The sequence below is a fragment of the Rattus norvegicus genome, chromosome 13 (genome assembly GCF_021556685.1).
Source record: "Rattus norvegicus strain SHRSP/BbbUtx chromosome 13, alternate assembly SHRSP_T2T, whole genome shotgun sequence".
Lineage (NCBI taxonomy): Eukaryota > Metazoa > Chordata > Mammalia > Rodentia > Muridae > Rattus > Rattus norvegicus.
Window position 1 is genome coordinate 95,520,523 of NC_141546.1, and position 18,382 is coordinate 95,538,904.

Consider the following 18,382-nt stretch of genomic DNA (forward strand, 5'->3'; position numbering starts at 1 on the left):
GACTGAGACACACAATGGAGGGCTTTTGTCTAAAATGTTTGCGTTTAACCCAAACTGAAAGCCAAGTAGCTAAGTACCTTGGGCTGTTGGTTACTTGTCTTGTTGGGCAGAAGCTGGAGGAGTGAATGAGAAAGCTGCCTTGTCTATAAAGACCCAACTTAACTCTGAACCACTAGTTACAAACGAATGCCCTTCATTCCTCATAACACTTGTGTGTATCAAAGCCGGGAAAGACTGTTATTGTGGGGGAGAGGGTTGGAGGGAGGAGGATGCTTTTATAAATGCTGAGAAAGAGAACATGAGTGCTGGCCCTAAGTGGCTGTGGCTCTGATACCTGTGGTGCCACTGTGTAGTGATCACCTTTGAGTAGTGTAGTGAAGACCTTTGAGATCATGTGCTCCGGCATTTTCATCTCAGAAAGAGAGAGCAGAGGCCTAGAGGTTGCCAGTGGTCTCAAAGGTATGACCATGGGGGTTCAGCTCAGTGTCCTCTCACACCCTCTTCCCAGCCCTCTGTAAAGCTCTAACACGGAGAGCCTGGCCAGTGCAGCCACACCTGTCATGTCACCCCTTTCCCAGGCTTTTTAAGCATAGCAGATGCTGTGTGTCTAGAGCTGGAAGTAAAGCCCAAGACGCAGTCCCACTCCTCACATCTAGCAGGTCCCCTTTTGTGCCTGCTGCCCAAGAAGACAGTGTAGCAAGAGCCCAGCGGCTTCCTTCTGACCTGGTCTGACTTTAAACCTCTGTGCTGTTTCCTCTGGGAAGTATTCACCATTTTCCATGTGGCATCTCTTGTGTGCAAACTAGATTGTGCGCTCCTCGAGAGCAGAGTCTACTCTGATCACTTGTGTTGTCTACCTTTCCCTTCTGGCGCCTAAAACAGTGCCTTGCACACAGAAACAATAAATGGCTGTTGAATAACAAGTTAATCTGACTGTTCTGTTGCTTTAGTCTGACTTAGCGTCCTTTAGTTCAGAGATTATGGAACAACATAATCACAATTCACCAATACATTTCTTTTTCTTCAAGGTAGTGAGCTTGAGTAGTATTCTCTTAAATGGTTTATTTTTATATAGTCTTGGTGTTTTAGCTGCATGTAAGTCTGTGTGAGGGTGTCAGATCCATGCAACTGGAGTTACAGTTTTAAGGTCTCATTGGTGCTGGGAATTGAACCCAGGTTCTGTGAAAGAACAGCCAGTGCTCTTAACCTCTGAACCACTTCACCAGCCCAATAGCACAGTGAACATTAGAAGAACTGTAAAACCTTCTGGATGTATAAAAGAAACTTTTATTGAGTTTACTTCTGACTGCTAAAATTGATTTTGCTTACAAGTAACATTTTATCAGAAGTTATGAATTATCATGTACTAGGTGTTATTCTCTTTTAGAAAAATTTGACTTAATAATGCCGAAATAGAATAAGCCAGGGAGTGGCTCAGTGTTAGTGTAACTTTCTGGCATGAGCAAGGCAATAATAGGTCCAACCCCAGCTCCATAGAAGGGGGGAATCTGAAACTTTTTGTCATCCAGGGTCAGCAACCTGAGGTTTTGTCTTTTTTAAAGCGTGCGTGTGAGTGTGTGTGTTTGTTCTGCCTGCTTGCATGTCTGTGCACAAGTGTGCAGTGCCTGTGGAAACCAGGAGAGGGCATCAGATCCCCTGGAAGTAGACGTACAAATGATTTTGGCTAAGTGGTTTTTTAGAACAGTCTTCTCTCCTTCACCTGTTTGTTTTTAAAGACCGGTCTGGAACTCAGTACCAACCAAACTGTATCCCAAACATGCGATTTTACCATGTACTTAATAGATTGAAATGTAACGCTGGTTAGCAAAGCTGTTCAAAAAATGGCTGTACTCAGGATTTTCAGTGAAGCCACTTCAACTTAGAGGATTAAGGCCACTTTTCTCAAATATTTTTAAAGGCAGAAGGCTAGCCAGGGTCAAAGCCTCAACTGCAGCTAGCACAGTAAGCCACAGCACTAACTGCACTCAAGTTACTCTTAGGTCTTTTCAGGTAAGAAAGGTATCATTTCAGTTGCTCCCGTGAGGCTAGGCGTGTTGTCAGTCTACTGGAAGAAGCTGGGAGCTTTGGTGCAGCTTCCTCTTGTCAGTCTGCTCTGCTACCTTTGCTCAACTGCAGTTCTGGGTCTCTTCCATGCCATTACGACCCAGTCAAGTGTGGCTGGCGTAAAGCCAGTGGAGGACTCCTGTAATGGCCGAAGCAGCACTGCTCCCAAGTGTGCTACACTGCCAGGCATGTCTCAAAACTGAAAACAGAAAAGCCCCCAGTAAATCAAGTTTCTGCTTTCTCAGAGAACCTCTGTATGTCCATACTGGAAGGTCGTGGTTAAGGTTTTGTTTTTGCAGTGCTAAGGAATGAACCCAGAGCCTTGCATATATTAGGTAACTACTCTACCAGTGAGCTCTACACCCCAACCCTGGTATAAAAAGATGGTTCCTATTCCATGGCTCTCCTGACAGCTCTTCCCCACACCTCACTGCCCAGGGCCTGTGATGTCAGCATAGGGAACAGGACCTCATCGTACATCCACTAACTCCTAACCTATCTACTGGCACCGGAACAAAGTAGTTTTACTCATTCCCAAAGGAAGAGAACACAGACCCAGTTGTGGATAGTTTCCTTCTAGACCTGCCCAGGGCCTGCTTATTCCACACACTAGATCGTTGAACCTCACTTAACTGAAGACAACATATTAACTGCTATTATTGCTGATGAGATCTCCACAGGGCAAAGCAAGTAATTCCTCCATAGCATATGTATAGACCCCACCCCCACCTCCAGCTAGGGAGGGCATACGGATTTCTGGACAATTTTGTGGACTTAGAACACTTGATTCTGGGGCCAGAGAGACACAGTCCCAGCAAACATGCCCAACGCTGCACACTGCTAAAACTCCAGGGATTTCACTCCTTCTCTGGTTTCAGAGTGGGAGCACATGTACATGTGCTTACACAAAAAAAGATTCTCCTTTAATTTCCTTAAAGATTCTTTCGTGGTGGGGGTCGGGGGGCACGTTGTTGCAGACGTCAGTTCTCTTCATACAGGTACTGGTAACCAAGCTTGGGTCATCAGGCTTGGCCCACTGAGCTAACTCAACGTTTTTCCCTCTAATGAGTGATTAGAAGATTGAAGTCTTAACCCAGCACCACTCTGAGGTGAGTCTCCCATGCACTTCTACTTAAGTAGAGTTTTGGGATCTACCTTCTCTGTGACTGGATACACGGTGGCCTTCAAGTACACTAAAAACTGTTCTCTTAGACTCCATCATCCATGAACCTAGGTCTGGCTATGGCCACAGGCTCAGCAGTCTGTTGAGATGTGATGCCACAAGAATTACTTCATTACTCATTCTGTTTATTGAATCGACAGAGGGAATACAAAGACTGGGCAAGTGCTGGGCACTGACATGGAAAAGGTGGAATTCAAACGAAATTTCAAAATCCCAGGAAAGCAAATCAAAGTTACTGTAATTTCAGTAAAACAAAAAAATTAAAGACATTTAATATACCACACATTTATAAAATAAATGTCAACCAAAAGGTGTCTTGTAAATAATTAGTAGAACAAGTGAAAATAAATATAAGACCTGAAGTTTTTATACTTTAATGAAATAATAAAACAAAGAAATTTAAACTACTAAATATAATCTGAGAGGCAGTTAAAAAGCAAACCCCAAAGTTTAAGAACACAATCCTCTGGCAACATCTTATCAGTCCATGGTTAACTCCATACCAACAGCTCTGTTAGCTACACACACCACAATGCCTTAGCACTTTCCACAGCTCAGAGATCTCTGGAGCAGCACCCAGGTTCTTTACATGATCTCTACAGCTTGGTTTATAAGCATATACATGCCTTTGTGATCTATCTCCCTACACACACACACACACACACACACACACACACACACACACACACACACACACACACGCTCTCTCTCCCCTCTTTCTCTCCCCCCACCCTCTCTAGGGGCCAATAACATTACCATCGAGCCTATAAATGTTGATTTAATTCTAGCATGTTGATCCTGATAATGTAAATGTCTAAGTTAAAGATGGGACACAATTTCATTCTTATAAAAATAGACAAGTATTAACCAAGCCTTAAACTTGAGAGTACTTTACATGTGCACAAGACGTTCAGTAAAAATGACAACCTAAAAATTGTTCCTAGTATATTTTATGAATCGTTCTTTCTTACACACTTACACACACACACACACACACACACACACACACACACACACACACACACACACTTTTATACGATTAACTTCATTAAATCCAGGCAATCTGGATTAAGTAGATAGGGATGGGTTTTTGCAACTCTAGGGCAGCTGCTATGACAGTAACTCAACACTGCAAAGTTCAGGTTGGTCTCACCCTGTTTTTAGAAAGTGTCTAAGTGTAACTGCAAATTCACCTCTTTTAAGTTAGCAGTTTATGTGAAATCAGGTATGGTTTTGGAAATGGTGGTAATGCTTTGGCCAGCAACACAAAGGGAGAGTTGGTGAAGTCTAAATGAGACATTAAAGTAAAATTACTAAGTAAAAATGTGTTTTTAGAAATGGGAACAACGGATCTTAAGACAATTTATCTTCTTTCCTCCCATCCTTCTGCTGTAAAGTAAGCGATGAGAGGTGTGCAAGACATGCACCCACTGGGAGGCAGGGGTCAGTTCTTGTTTGCAGGAACCAACATCCTAAAAAAGAAAATTTCAAGACGGGGAGGGGTGGGGAAAGAATTTTCTATTAATGCCACAGAACGCCAGTTGAGGCAGTGCACTCCTAATTGACTAATCTTGCAGAATTACTGTTTCGGTTTCCCTAGCAGGTTAATTTAATTACTTATAATTCAGAGAATTCCATTTTTTGTTCTCCCACCCAATAAAATGAGTCAATTTATGGGGACATTTGCAAATAAAATGTCCTGTTATGACCACTTACCTGGGTTACCAGAACATTTATCTGGCCAGGAAGAGCAGCGCCATACAGCTGGCATGAATACTAGTTAGAATCAAAACCCAAATCTCCCCTAACTCACTCCCTCTCCGATTCTTTCCATCACCACCCACAAACCAACCTCAGTGATCCCCGAATCCAACACTTTACCACTAAGAACCAGTTATTTAGAGGAAAGAGACATTTAATTTCATTCTTACTCTAGCCCTTAATCGATGCATTAACAACAAAAGCATTTCAAGCACATGGAGTTGAGCCTACTAACCTGATTTTTGGAGGCAAAATTCTCCACTACTTTGATCTATGTGCAAAAAGTCTTGGTACTTTTCAGCTCAGACATTGGCTAGCGCCTTGTGGCAGGCCTGACAGGATTCTCTCAAGCCTTCCTAGAGTTAGCACATTGTCAGAGACCCTCACTTAACTCCTGCCACCAGGCTCTTCCACCACAAACCCTAGGTCTCTTCACCACCTCTCTACCACACTCAATTCATGGCAAGTGTACGAAACAGACGCTTACAGCACATTGGCACGGTCAAGTAGCAGTCTCTAGAGGAAGCTGCCAGCTATGACAGACCTGGAACCCAAACTCACCTAGCTTCTATGAACAGCTCTGCATAGCTCTAACTCCCCTCTAACAGGGTTATGTTCTGCTGATGTCCCTCACCTTTGGTGTTTTAAATGTACTTCAGAAGCACTGTGAAAACTCAGATCTAGGTGCAGCCGGGTGTGCTAGCAGAACATAAGGGCCAACTGCCCTGCTGGGTACAAACCTCAGGGAACACTATGTATGTGCCACATAGTACAATGTAACCACATCTGTAAAGAGCTGTGGAGTTCTACACCCACACGTTGTTAGTGATTGTTACTGTAGAGACTGGGGTATGTGGGTTAATGGCTTCAGGGTATATCAATCAAAAGATGGTTTTAACTGCACTGAGGTAAAGAGGAGTTGCCACTTAATTATATACAGTTATGAATGAAAATTTTTATTCAAGCTTAAAGTGAAAAGTAATTTTAGTCAAGAAAATGAAGTACCAGATAAACGGTAACATATTATTTTAACTAAGAAGTATCAAAACAGGATTTCTTTGATTTTCTAAAGTGGTGGTCTTTGAAAAATGATGCTTAAAGGATTCTCTTACATACCCATTCGAATTAATAATCTGCTGACTATGATCTGTCATCTCCTTACTGTGGCTTTGGGAGAATGAACACTATCTTAAGGCCAAATGTGTTTTCTTCTCCCACTTCCTAGCTTTTCCCTTCCTATGACCCCCACAGTGGGAAGACTCCTCAGTACAGGCCTGGCTCTTCTCAGGGTCCTGAAGGGTGTGATCATGGCAAATGCTATGGACTTGGCTTGGCCTCAAGGGCAAGTTGTACAAGATTTTCTTTTTTTTGTTCACCAGAATACATTGGGAGTAATTCCACTTTCCAATAGCTGTGGTCACCCTGGTTATCCCCGATTGGAAAACATGGATTTCGAGGGAAACTGTTAGACCCAACAGTTATGAGGTTTAAAGCGCATCATGAACATCAGTTGGGCTTATGTTAGCTAGAAGGTTTTCAAAATGAGTAGTCTTTTCTTCCATAAAGGAAACATTCCCGTGAACTAAAGGGGAGGAGAGGGAAAGACTGTCCACAGCACCAGTTTGAATGAGGTTCATTATGGCAACATCTGAGAAGCTGAGAAGGAATCTTCTTAAATGAGTGTCCCTACATATGTTGGACATTAAGGGCCATTAGGAGAAACGATTCAGGCTTTAATTCCAGTTTCATGTTCGGAGCCTGCTGAATTCCTCTACGATTCAAAATTCAACTACACTACCAATCCCCGAAGTGGGTCTATCTCCTGATGTCTACTTTTGCTAGATCACACCAAAATGATTCCTGCAAGTTCAGAAGAACTTGGTACAAGCTGTCTTGAAAACCTAGACTGATGCTGATCTCCCATGTTTATTTATAAAATTTTCCTTTTTGAATCTTGAATTTCTTCAGTATTGTGTACTGATGTTCCTTCGGGAAGAAAATAAAAAGGGGGAACCTTCAGAGTATCTTTCTGGCTTTCCTGTGCCATGTCCTTGTGAACACTTTCTGACCATGCCATGTCTCACGTGGCACTCAGAACAGCATCGGTTACACTGCGTATCTCAGTCACAGAGGACACTGTTTTTAAGCTGGTTTAGATTTCAAATGTATACAAATGAAGTCACTTTAATCCTATAAATACTTCTTAATTTATTTTTAAAAAATTGTGCTGTTAACCCTTTTACGGGGCAACAAGCTATGTGAAAAGTACAAAACTTTTTGTCAAATGTAATATTGAGAGTGCTTTAGACATAGTTCACTGGTTTATCATCTGATCAGTATATACTGCGCAACGGGCAAGGCTAGAATCCATGAACCAAGCTGCAAAGATCTCAAGCTAAATAAGGCGGAAAGATTTGGAGAAACAAAAGGAAATTCTTTCCTGTCCAATGTATACTCTTCAGACTAATGAACTCTTCCTATCAAGCCTTCTAAACTGTTAAATAAAGTTTCCAAACAAGCATTTGAACTTCATTACACAGAAGAGCAACAAGAATGGTATCCCACCAGACAAAAGGCAGGAGGGAAAATATATATACTGAGTTCAATGGGTAAGCCTGAATGTAGCACAGTTCTTCACAACCGATGGGGATAATTCAACATGGTGTCCAACAACGTTCTAAAGACGTGCTTCATCACTGGTTACTATGAAGCAAGGTGTAAATGTTTGGCCCCAATCGGGCTTCAAAATGGTTCTTTTTTCACGACGAGCATGTCTGTCCAGCTATCAATCATGTTTGTTTGCACCAAATCCCAAGCCATTAAAATACGACTAATTTTAAGTTAAACAGAAGTCGTCTGCTCCAAATTCGCCATCAACTATCCATGCTACTGCATTCCTCTGAATGAAGACCAGATGAAATGTGCAGAGAAAAGGGAAGAGAGAAAAGAGACCAGTTAGAAACTTTCAACATCTGCATCAAGAAATAACAGAGTAACAATAAACAAATTATTAATACTTTCATAATCATTGAACAACAGGCCGGCCTCTCTCAGTTTTTAGGTGATACATTAAATTATAACCTTGTGATTATTTTGAATAATGGAGAAGAGGGAATGAGTAATTATGTTAGAATTTCCCATTTCTATGTTACTCTTGAAGGAAAGGGTAGGGTTGAGACAAAGTCTCACTGGGTCACTTTGGCTGGCCTGGCACTCACTAGGTAGACCAGGATCGTCTTGAACTTGAAGAGATCTACCTGCCTCTGCCTCCCGAGTGCTAGGATTAAAGGCGTAAACAACCATGCCTGTCAGATTTCCTATTTTTAAAATAAAGCTTGAAATAGATAATTAAATAAGAAAATTTTTGCTAGTTTACAACAAAAAAGATGGAAAGGGAACTCTGGTGGTATGAGGTGGAGCGGAACATTCTGTCTGCTCAGCTCCTCCAACTGGTCCCAGTCCACCTCATTATCCAGCTCTGTTTGGGAAAAGGATGTGACATTTAAGTTCACATACACCAAAATACGTTCATTTAGAGTGTCTAAGTTTTAGTAAACTCAGTTTGTATTATCAGTATACAATGTTAGACCACCTTCTCAATCTTACAGCAATCATGCATTCTGATAAAAACAAAACCGTTCCTCTGGCCTGTGGATTGGCCTATTTTTATATCACTTTAATATAAAATGTAATTACAGCACATGCTATGTCTGGTATATTTTTGTTTCTAGTATGTTTCATTCAGCCTACTGATTTCTAGGTTCATGCACCTTACGCTGATAGCATGTGTAAACATTCCACTTATTCATTTTATTTTATACCGCCCCCAAACACACAATCAAAAATCAGAAAGTAACCAATTCTGCAACTTAACACAAAAAAAATCAGCAACTTCTCCTTAAAAAAGTTTTGGGGCTAGGAGCTATGATGATAGACAAGCAGCTAAAAACAATGGCTGTTGGGGCTGGGGATTTAGCTCAGTGGTAGAGGGCTTACCTAGGAAGCGCAAGGCCCTGGGTTCGGTCCCCAGCTCCGAAAAAGAACCAAAAAAAAAAAAAAAACAAAAAAAAACAATGGCTGTCCTTGAAGGGGACCATGGTTTGATACCTAGAATGCACACGGTGGGTTTGTAAAGCCTCTAACTCCTGTCCCAGAGAAGCAGATGGCCTCTTCTGGCTTCTGGGAAAACACCCATAACATAAAAATAAATTCATTTAAAGAAGTTCATGGGGGCTGGAGAGATGACTCAGCAGTTAAGAGCACTGACTGCTCTTCCAGAGGTCCTGAGTTCAATTCCCAGCAACCACATGGTGGCTCACAGCCATCTGTAAGGGGATCTGATGCCCTCTTCTGGTGTGTCTAAACTCTTATCCCATGCTGGGTAAAACAGCTCTCATGAGCTGCTGCCACATGACCAGTACTTTCCTACTTCTTCCAATCACATTCTGAATGCCTAACAAAATAAAGAACTATTGGATGTAAGAGAGTGGGCCTTAGGGTTGGGGATTCAGCTCAGTGGTAGAGCGATTGCCTAGCAAGGCCCTGGGTTCGGTCCTCAGCTCCGGAAAAAACAACAACAACAACAACAACAACAACAAAAAAAAAAAAAAAAAAAAAAAAGAGAGGGCCTTGGCAGAAACTAGGACCCACGCAGGAGAAGCAACAGTAAAATCTCCAAGTCCCAGCAACCTCACTCCAAGTCTCACACTTTTTCATTCTCAACTCTGTGTGGATTTTTTTTTTTTTTTTTTTTTTGGTTTTTAAGACAGATTTCTCTGTGTAGACCAGCCTACCCTCCAACCCAGAGATTCTCCCACCTCTGCCTTAAAGGTGTGTGCCACCACTACCCAGCCTCATCTATTTATATATTTAAAAAAACAAAAAACAAAAACAAAACAAAAAGCTAACTTCCCTCCAATGGAAATCATTAGTTAAATTGTTGGATTTTTTTTTTTTTTACTAAATTACTGAGAGGCTGGAGACATAGGTGGCTTTAGAAGTTAAGAGTCTTTGTTACTCTTGCAGAGGACTGGCATGTGGGTCCCAGGATCATATCAGGTAGCATGGGCACACAGGCACACACAAGAAAAACAAAACAAAAACACCAACATAGGTGCAACACACTGAACAAAACAATCTGTAAGTCATTTCCTTCCAAACAAGACATTTTTACTTCTTCTCTTTGAGGAAAATAAAGATATTTACATAAAATTATTACTTCTCTCTAGTACTATTATATTTAATCAAGAATTTGTCCTCATCTGTTAGCTTTATGACTTTCTTCATCTTCAAGTATCAAGGTGGTGGGGAAAACCTTGCAGCCGAAACGGCAGCATTCAACACGTTACTGAGCTCTGTCATGTTTTGGTTCCTTCCTATAAAATGAAAATGAAACTGTGTCGCCCACAAGGTCATGAACATATGTGAGGTTCCTTCCCTATAAAATGAAAATGTATCTCCTATAAGACCATACACACATGAGAGAGCAAATCCTCTTGAGCATGCTACTTGGCACATAGGCAGCCCGGGAAATTTTAGTCTCTCCTTTCCCTCACTGTCAGACATAGCTCATGTCAGTATAGCACATTCTATACAGTGCTAAGATATTAGGAAAATCCCAAAATAATCATCATTAAAATTAATGTTTCTCAAGTTTTATACATGTTTGTTCTCATATGTATAAAAAATGTTTCATGTAATATCACATTTACATGACAAAACATTTTAATAGATTTGTATGTGCATGCAAGCAAGGTGGTAAGATATATGGTGGTCAGAGGACAATCTTGAGCATCGCCCTTCTTCCAGTTCAAGAGGAAGTCTCTCATTCGCTGCACATGCCTGACAGTTCTGCTGCCCCCTCCCACATCCCATAGAAGCAAAGGGATTGATTTTAGATTCACATTGCTGTACACCAACATGGGGGTTCTGGAATCCAAACTCAAGTCCTCATGCCTATGTGGCAAGCACTTACCACTGACCCGCCTGCGAATCCAAAGATCTTTAATTAATACTACAGCTAATCTGATGCAAATGAGGCAGCATATTCTAGCTTACTTCTTCATTGCCTCTCTAAAAGTAATAAAACCTAATCCTAGATTTCTTAAACTCTTTCCATAAAATGAGATAGGTGAAAAGAAGAAGAAAAAAAGCCATATTGCATGTTTCAACCACTATATAAAGTACTGTCAACTTGGCAATGCTTCATCTCGGGAACAGAACGGTATGACCTTACCTTCAATATTCTGGTGGTCTATGAAAGGCGCTGGTCCCCATATTCTAACAGTGCCATCGTCTGAGGCGCTGGCCATCATGGATGGGATCTGTGGGTTCCAGCTAACACAATTTACTGTGCGCGTGTGCCCTGTGAGCTCCGCAATGGGCAGTTCGCTACGTTTGTGCCAGATGTAAACCTTGTGATCTAAATGTACAGCAATTCAGAGAAATGTTAGGAAGCTATAATTGACAAAATTACTGAGTAAAAATTACTATTTATTATGATTACAATTTACAGGGAGAAAAAAATACAGATAATTTAATAAATTAATTTTGTGAAAGCCATGTTACCTTTTTCTGTTTGAGCTCTAAAAATCACAAAAACATTTGTAAGAGTTTGTTCACATATGACTGATAAACTTGCAACCTGGGGCAAGATGGCTCAGCAGTTACGAGTGCTTACTGCCCCTTAGATGGCCAGAGTTCAGTCAGTTCCCACGCACCTATGTGTTGGCTCCTTCTGCAGGCATCCGCACTCACATTCATGTGTGCACATACATACTTAAACACCTAACAGCATTTTTTAACAGAAAAACTCCAATTACAATGAGGGTGTATGAACATAGGGAAGTACAGAACAGAGATGATTAGTACACTGTGTGGAGATCTCAGGTGACAAAAAAAACAAGGTATCCAAACTGAAAACCAGCAACAATTCAGAATACTTTGTGTAATTAAACTATCGCCATGCTATGAAGTGGGTACTATGCTTCCCCCATAATGTAAAGACAGTAACCAAGTTAAGCCACCTCTTATCCAAATGCAGTTAGCCTCTTAATTGTAACGGCCCTGCTTAGGGATTACTACAGACAACCACCTTACTTCTATCTGCATCTTATATGTAGCTTCTAGAAGAGGCTAATCTCATGAAGTGACCATAGGAAAAATTAAATCCATTGCACCTTAGTGATAAGCTAATTACATGACCACGGTTCTAAGTCTGAAAGCAGAACTCAAGGATAAACCAAGTTTATTAAGACATCTATTGGTGAACCAAAGGGTCAGTGTGGAAATCTGTGAATGAGTGAGTGAGTGAGTGGCCTGTTCTACGTTTCAGGAGCTAGGATTCAGGGCACGCACTGCCATACCTGGTGGTTTGTTGTAGTTCAGTGAAAGTGCACAGGCTTGAAAAGTGTGACGATAGATACACACCTTTGATTCCACAACCTGGGAGATGGGCAGATTTCTGTGAGTTGTGGTTCATGTGAAGACATGTTCACGGGAAGTATGTGCTGACAAGGCAGTAAACAAAGTAGGATCTGAAGCCATCAAGGTCAGAACTAGGCATGGCTTATGATGACTATGTTCTAATCTATTCCTGTGTAAGACAGTTGTTCTTTGTTTCTTTTTCTCCTGGGAGACAGGCTCATGTAGCCCAGGCAGTCTCACACTCACCATGTTGCAGAGGATGACCCTGAACTTATGACCCTCTTGCCTGTACTCCTAGTGCTGCGATTATAGGTGTGAGCACTATGCATGAACGTGTGAGGGACTGAACCCAGAGCTTTAAGCACATACACCAACTAAGCCATAGCCACACGGGTGTGGGCCTATGTTCTCTGTGTAGCCCTGGCTGTCCTAAACTCAGAGACCTGCCTAGCTCTGCGTCCACCTTTAGAGATTCAAGGCATGTGCCACTATGACCAGCAAGGCTGACTGTTACCAACCTTCGAAAATGCCCAATCCCATGAACAAACAAGTGTAAGGATTAACTTGATTCAAAATCTCACACACTTCCAAACCATGGCCATCAGAGGCACTACTAATCCGTAACAGTAAGGACGGCTTAGCCAGGGAATGAGAGCAGCTTGAGGCCCTGGGTCCTACCACCACCACCACCACAAAGGAAAACAAACAAAACCTAATAACAAAATTAACAACAAAATTAAGGACTCAAGCCATTTCCCGAAAGGTAACATAAGGGTACTGGATGACAGACTAAAAAAATGTAAGATCAGATCTTATGCTTGCCAAGAAATATGCTCCCCTGAAAGGCAGGGAGAGAACTGCACCAGTGGGGCAGGAATACTTTACCTTCACTGCCACTAGCGATGAAGTCTTCATTATGGCCTCCAAAGCACGAATGAATTGTATAAAACCCTTGTGTAACACCTTGATATTTCCTTACTAAAACTCTGTCTTGCAAGTCCCATAAATGAACTCCCTGTAGGGAAAAAAAAAATCCTTGTTGCTGCTGTTTTCTGAGACAGGGTCTCACTCTGAGCCCTGCAGGTTTTGCCGGTGTGTGTGTGGGGGGGGGGGGGCTTTTTATTTTTAAAGTTAACCTCATTGTATGCCCCCAGCTCCCATGGAACTGACCAAGCTTCTGACATCCTCCTGCCCACCACACTTTTCTTTAAAAAAAAAAAAAAAAATACAAGAGGATTTCTCTGTGTAGCCCTGGAACTCACTCACTCTGCAGACCAGGCTGGTCTCAAACTCAGACCCACCGGCCTCTACTGCCCCTAACTGGGATTAATGGTGTGCAGCACTGCACCCAGCCCTCATAGCAGAAGCGCATACAAATCACTGGTTTGTTTTACTTTTTAAGAGACTATCTTCATGGGCTGCTCAATGGTTCTAAATCTTCCTAATGCTGGGATCTTTCAAGGCTGCTCCTAATGGCGTGCTGACCCCCCAACCATAAAATTATTTTGTTGCTACTCATAACTGTAATTTTGCTGCTGTTATGAATCTTACTGTAAATATCTGATAGGTAACCCCCATGAAAAGGTCACTCCACCCAGAGAGGGGTTGTGACCCACAGGCTGAGCTGAGAAGCACTGACCTAGCCCAGCTGGCTTGGAGCTGCCATGCACACCAGGAGTGTTAGGTAAATTCCTAACACTTGGGCAAGTGCTGGGACAGAAGGTGTGGTCTCTCCGACCCAGTCTAATAGAGTTTAACAGTCACTGTGAATAGTCCTTTGCGTAAGGAGCACTTTCAGCTTCTATTGTCAAAAATGTCAGTTATTTCAACTAACTTATTCTTGATCCTTACACATTTAAACACTAAACTCAGGTATTTTACACTTATACTAAAACAACAAAAGCAAATTTTCACTAAAACAAAAATTTTTAAATGTTTTAAAAAAACCATACCTGAGTTGCTACATTTAACAAAGCTAGTCGGCCGTTTTTTGAAATAGTAAATGACATAATAGGATGATCCTCTTGTACTCTGTAATCAGAAATGATTGGTCAGGAACAGCAAATGAGGAGCCAAGTATTTCAAAATAGGAGAGACTATAAAATATTATAGTTTAAATGATATTTTGCCATACATAGGTCAATCAGAATGAGCGAGCAAATACTACCTAAATGCCAGCTCAGATTACCAATCAAAATAAAAAAGCAAACAAACAAAAATTGCTTTTCTGAAAAAGCCCAACTAAACACACATTTTGGTATATTAGAGCATTTCTTTCTTTTTCCTTCCTTCCTTCCCAACCCCCTCCCCCCGTTCTTCTAAAGCGGAGTTTCTCTGTGCAGTCCTGGCTGCTCTGGAACTCAGAGATCTGCCTGCCTCTGCCTCCTGAGTCATAGGATTAAAGGGACGGGCCACCACCACACCAGCTAAATGAGACCTTTTCTAATGGAAACAAAATAGTTACATGTTTCTATCTGTCAGGTCCTCGAAGTTGTAGCCCCGGATTCTCTGGTGTGTGTCAGAAGCCAGCACAGTCTTCCCGTCACTCAAGCACCACAGGCATTGCACTCGCACTCCCTCCCAGGAGTCCAGAAGATTTCCATCCAGGTCCTAAGCAGAAAAACAAGAAACCGAAACAAACCTCTCAGAAACGCTTGGCACTGCTTTCTGAGAACAATGTGACAAGGAACTAACTGCTAGGGTGAGCTGACCCTGGAGTATAGTAAACAACCTACCCAGGAGAAAAGCAGGCGGTTACACAGCCTGTTAGAATCTGTTTGATGCCACAAAGACCAACTATGAATGAGTTTCTGTAAACACCTAACTAATATGATGCAGTGAGGGAAAAATAATCTAAGAACCAACCCGTCAGCCATGTGAGACAGGGACAGGACAGACGGAACCTGCACAGCACAAGGACACTTCATTCATCACAGCTCCCAGGGTAACTACCTTAACTTAATTAACTAAACTACAACTGCCTGGCATGGTGATGCGTGCCTCCAACCCCAGCATTCTGTAGGCAGATGTAGGAAGACCTCTGAGTGTGTGAGGTCTGGTCCACAGAGGGAATGTCAGGACAGTCAGGGGTACAGAGAGCCTGCCCCAAAAAGAAGAACACAAGTGCAATCCACATAGGAGCTGGTGACCATAAGATCCCTGAAATTCTAGAAAATTCTTCAGCGGTTGGCACTTCTTAAAGGGTTTGTAGAAAATCATGTGTCTCTGTGAGGTGTGTACACATGAGCAGTCACTCCTGAAGCTGGAATGGGACACTGGACCCCCTGAAGGCAGAGGCAGAGGCAGCTGTGAGCCACGCAGCACAGGTACTGGGACCCAGCCTGGGTCCTGTGGAAAAGTACTGCGTGTTCAACCTCTGTGCCGCCCTTTCAGCTGCGCATCGGTTACTTTACTCTGCAGATGTTTCTATCCCGTCTGCTCATCAACACCAGCATTCTTGTGGGTGGTTGTAGTTCCACACAAGGTCTCATAAATCCCAGGCTGACCATGCAGAATCGTCTTGTCTCCCAAGTGCTAGAACTGCAGTGTGTACTACCCTGCCCAGTTTTACTGGGTCCTGGGGAACAAACTCAGAGCTCTGTATATGTTAGCCAGACATTGTACAATCTGAGCTACAGCCTACAAATATGCTTTATTGCTTTTTGATTTCTTGAGATGGGGTCTCTCACTTTATAGTCCAGGTTAGTATCTAATTCACTATAGCCCAGGCTATCCTGTAACTATGCAATTTTCCCCATTCAGTCTTCCAAGGGCAGGGATTATAGGCATGGCTACCATGCCCAGCTAGTAATGTTTTACTTACGAAGGTCTAAACCCACTCAAAAGAAATTGCTGAGATTTCCAGTCCTATAAATTAGTACCGGGGTTGGGGATTTAGCTCAGTGGTAGAGCGCTTGCCTAAGCGCAAGGCCCTGGGTTCGGTCCCCAGCTCCGAAAAAAAGAACCAAAAAAAAAAAAAAAAAAAAAAAATTTAGTACCTTTGTTTTTGAGACCTTTGTTTTGGTAGTCCTGGCTGAATTAGACCTCAATGATCCACCACCCTCTGCCTCCCAAATACTGGAGTATAGCTAATTCTACATTTTTCATGAATACCTGAAAGAGTTTTAAAAATAGGAAAAAAGAACAGTAAGGAATATTCTATCAAATACTCACTTAGGAGCAAGGTGAACCAGGTTTTCATGCAGCGTGTCAAGTGAATCTGCTTTTATTTTATGTTTTCCTTTTTTGAGAAGGCTCTCACTGTATACATAGCCTTGGCTAGCCTGTAACTCAGGGAGATCTGTCTAGCCCCACCTTTCAAGTGCTGTGATTTAAAGCATGTGCCACCATTCCCAGTAAGTAGAAATTTAAAGGATCATTTAAAAAATAAAAAACGATTTCCGTTTAAGTAGTCAAGACAGTGGTGAGGAGGCACTCGGTACTTACGCACTGGTAGAACTGGCCGCGCTGACCTCCCGTCACAAAGCGTTTCCCATCTGGATTCCAGGCTACACTGGTCAGACTATCTTCATGAGATTGGCTCATTTTTGTTCTTAATTCTCCCGTCTATAAGGAAATAGAACTGTGGATAAGATGTTTGAGATTTATCTCTAGGGGGATAGAGAGTAAAAGACTGTGAAGGAAGAGGAGAACGGAGAGATTTTCCTGGTCAGAAAAACACATTTTGTGGCCTCACCAGAAACAAGACTATAGCACTTAACAAAAACTAACAAGTTCAGATATGAGATAACCTTTAATAAATTCTAATAAAATTTTTATCTTAAAAGAATTACATTCATAAACTAACAATTTTTCACAATCAAGACAATGAAAATCCCGAAGTTATACCCTAAACCCTTCTGATCTTCCAGCTAACTCCAAAATTCTTTATGGATTTTATCCTAAAACTGTATTAATGCAACTAGCAATTCTTTTTAAAAAAAAGTTATTTATTTATTCTATGAGTACACTGTCACTGTCTTCAGACACCAGAAGAGGGCATCAGGCTCATGGTTGTGAGCCACCATGTGGTTGCTGGGAATTGAACTCAGGACCTCTGGAAGAGCAGTCAGTGCTCTTAACCGCTGAGCACCTCACCAGCCCCTTGAGTGTTTACTTTTAACAAATACATTAAAACAGCTTGGGGCTGGAGAGACAGCTCAGTGGTTAAGAGCGCTGACCTCTTCCAGAGGTCCTGAGTTCAATTCCCAGTAACCACATGGTGGCTCACAGCTATCTGTAATGGGATCTGATGCCCTCTGCTGGTGTCTGAGGACAGCTGCAGTGTACTACAGTATACTTATATATATAGTAAATAATTGTCAATAAAAAGAACAGTAAGCTCTAGGGCAGAAGTTTTCCTTCTACTCTGCACAGACATGAAGTCATTCCATTAGAAACTATGTAAATACAAGCAGTCTGTGGGCTTTTCTTGTTGTTTTGGTATTAAGTCTTTATTTATGTGGATTTTCAAGACAGGGTTTCTCTGTATAGTCCTGGCTGGCTAGAACTCAAGAAATCTGACTGCTTCTGCCTCCACAGTGCTTTACTCCACAGGGAGTAAAGGCATGTGCTGCCATCACCATGACCAGTACCAGCACCTTCAGACTTCTTAAGGACTATCCGTCTAGGAAAAGCCCTAACTTAAGACTACCTAGGAACAGTTATATATATCATAATAACCTTGACCCAGATACTAAACCCTGACCACACAAGTGCCAGTCACTGTATCCTCAGTAATACTATACATGCCTACTTAGGAGGGCAAAAAAGCTTTAATGGGGGAAAAAAAGGTCATTTAGATCAGATTCTCTGTTTTATTCCAATTTTTAGTCATCGTTTTGCCATCTCCCTAAACCCAAACTTTTTTTTTTTTTTTTGGTTCTTTTTTTTCGGAGCTGGGGACCGAACCCAGGGCCTTGCGCTTCCTAGGCAAGTGCTCTACCACTG

The 18,382-nt window shown here is 42.0% G+C and overlaps 1 protein-coding gene across 3 annotated transcripts in view; it reads right to left on the reverse strand.

The window, feature by feature from the left end:
• Positions 1–3,355: 3,355 nt before the first annotated feature.
• Positions 3,356–18,382, reverse strand: part of Wdr26 (WD repeat domain 26) — a 41,797-nt gene continuing 26,770 nt past the window's right edge. For all 3 annotated transcript variants that reach the window (NM_001401444.2, NM_001109081.3, NM_001436026.1), the window contains 6 exon segments: positions 3,356–7,907; positions 11,244–11,429; positions 13,319–13,448; positions 14,386–14,464; positions 14,898–15,043; positions 16,880–16,999. In NM_001401444.2, the coding sequence (NP_001388373.1) occupies positions 7,882–7,907; positions 11,244–11,429; positions 13,319–13,448; positions 14,386–14,464; positions 14,898–15,043; positions 16,880–16,999 (687 nt within the window). In that variant the 3' untranslated portion in view covers positions 3,356–7,881.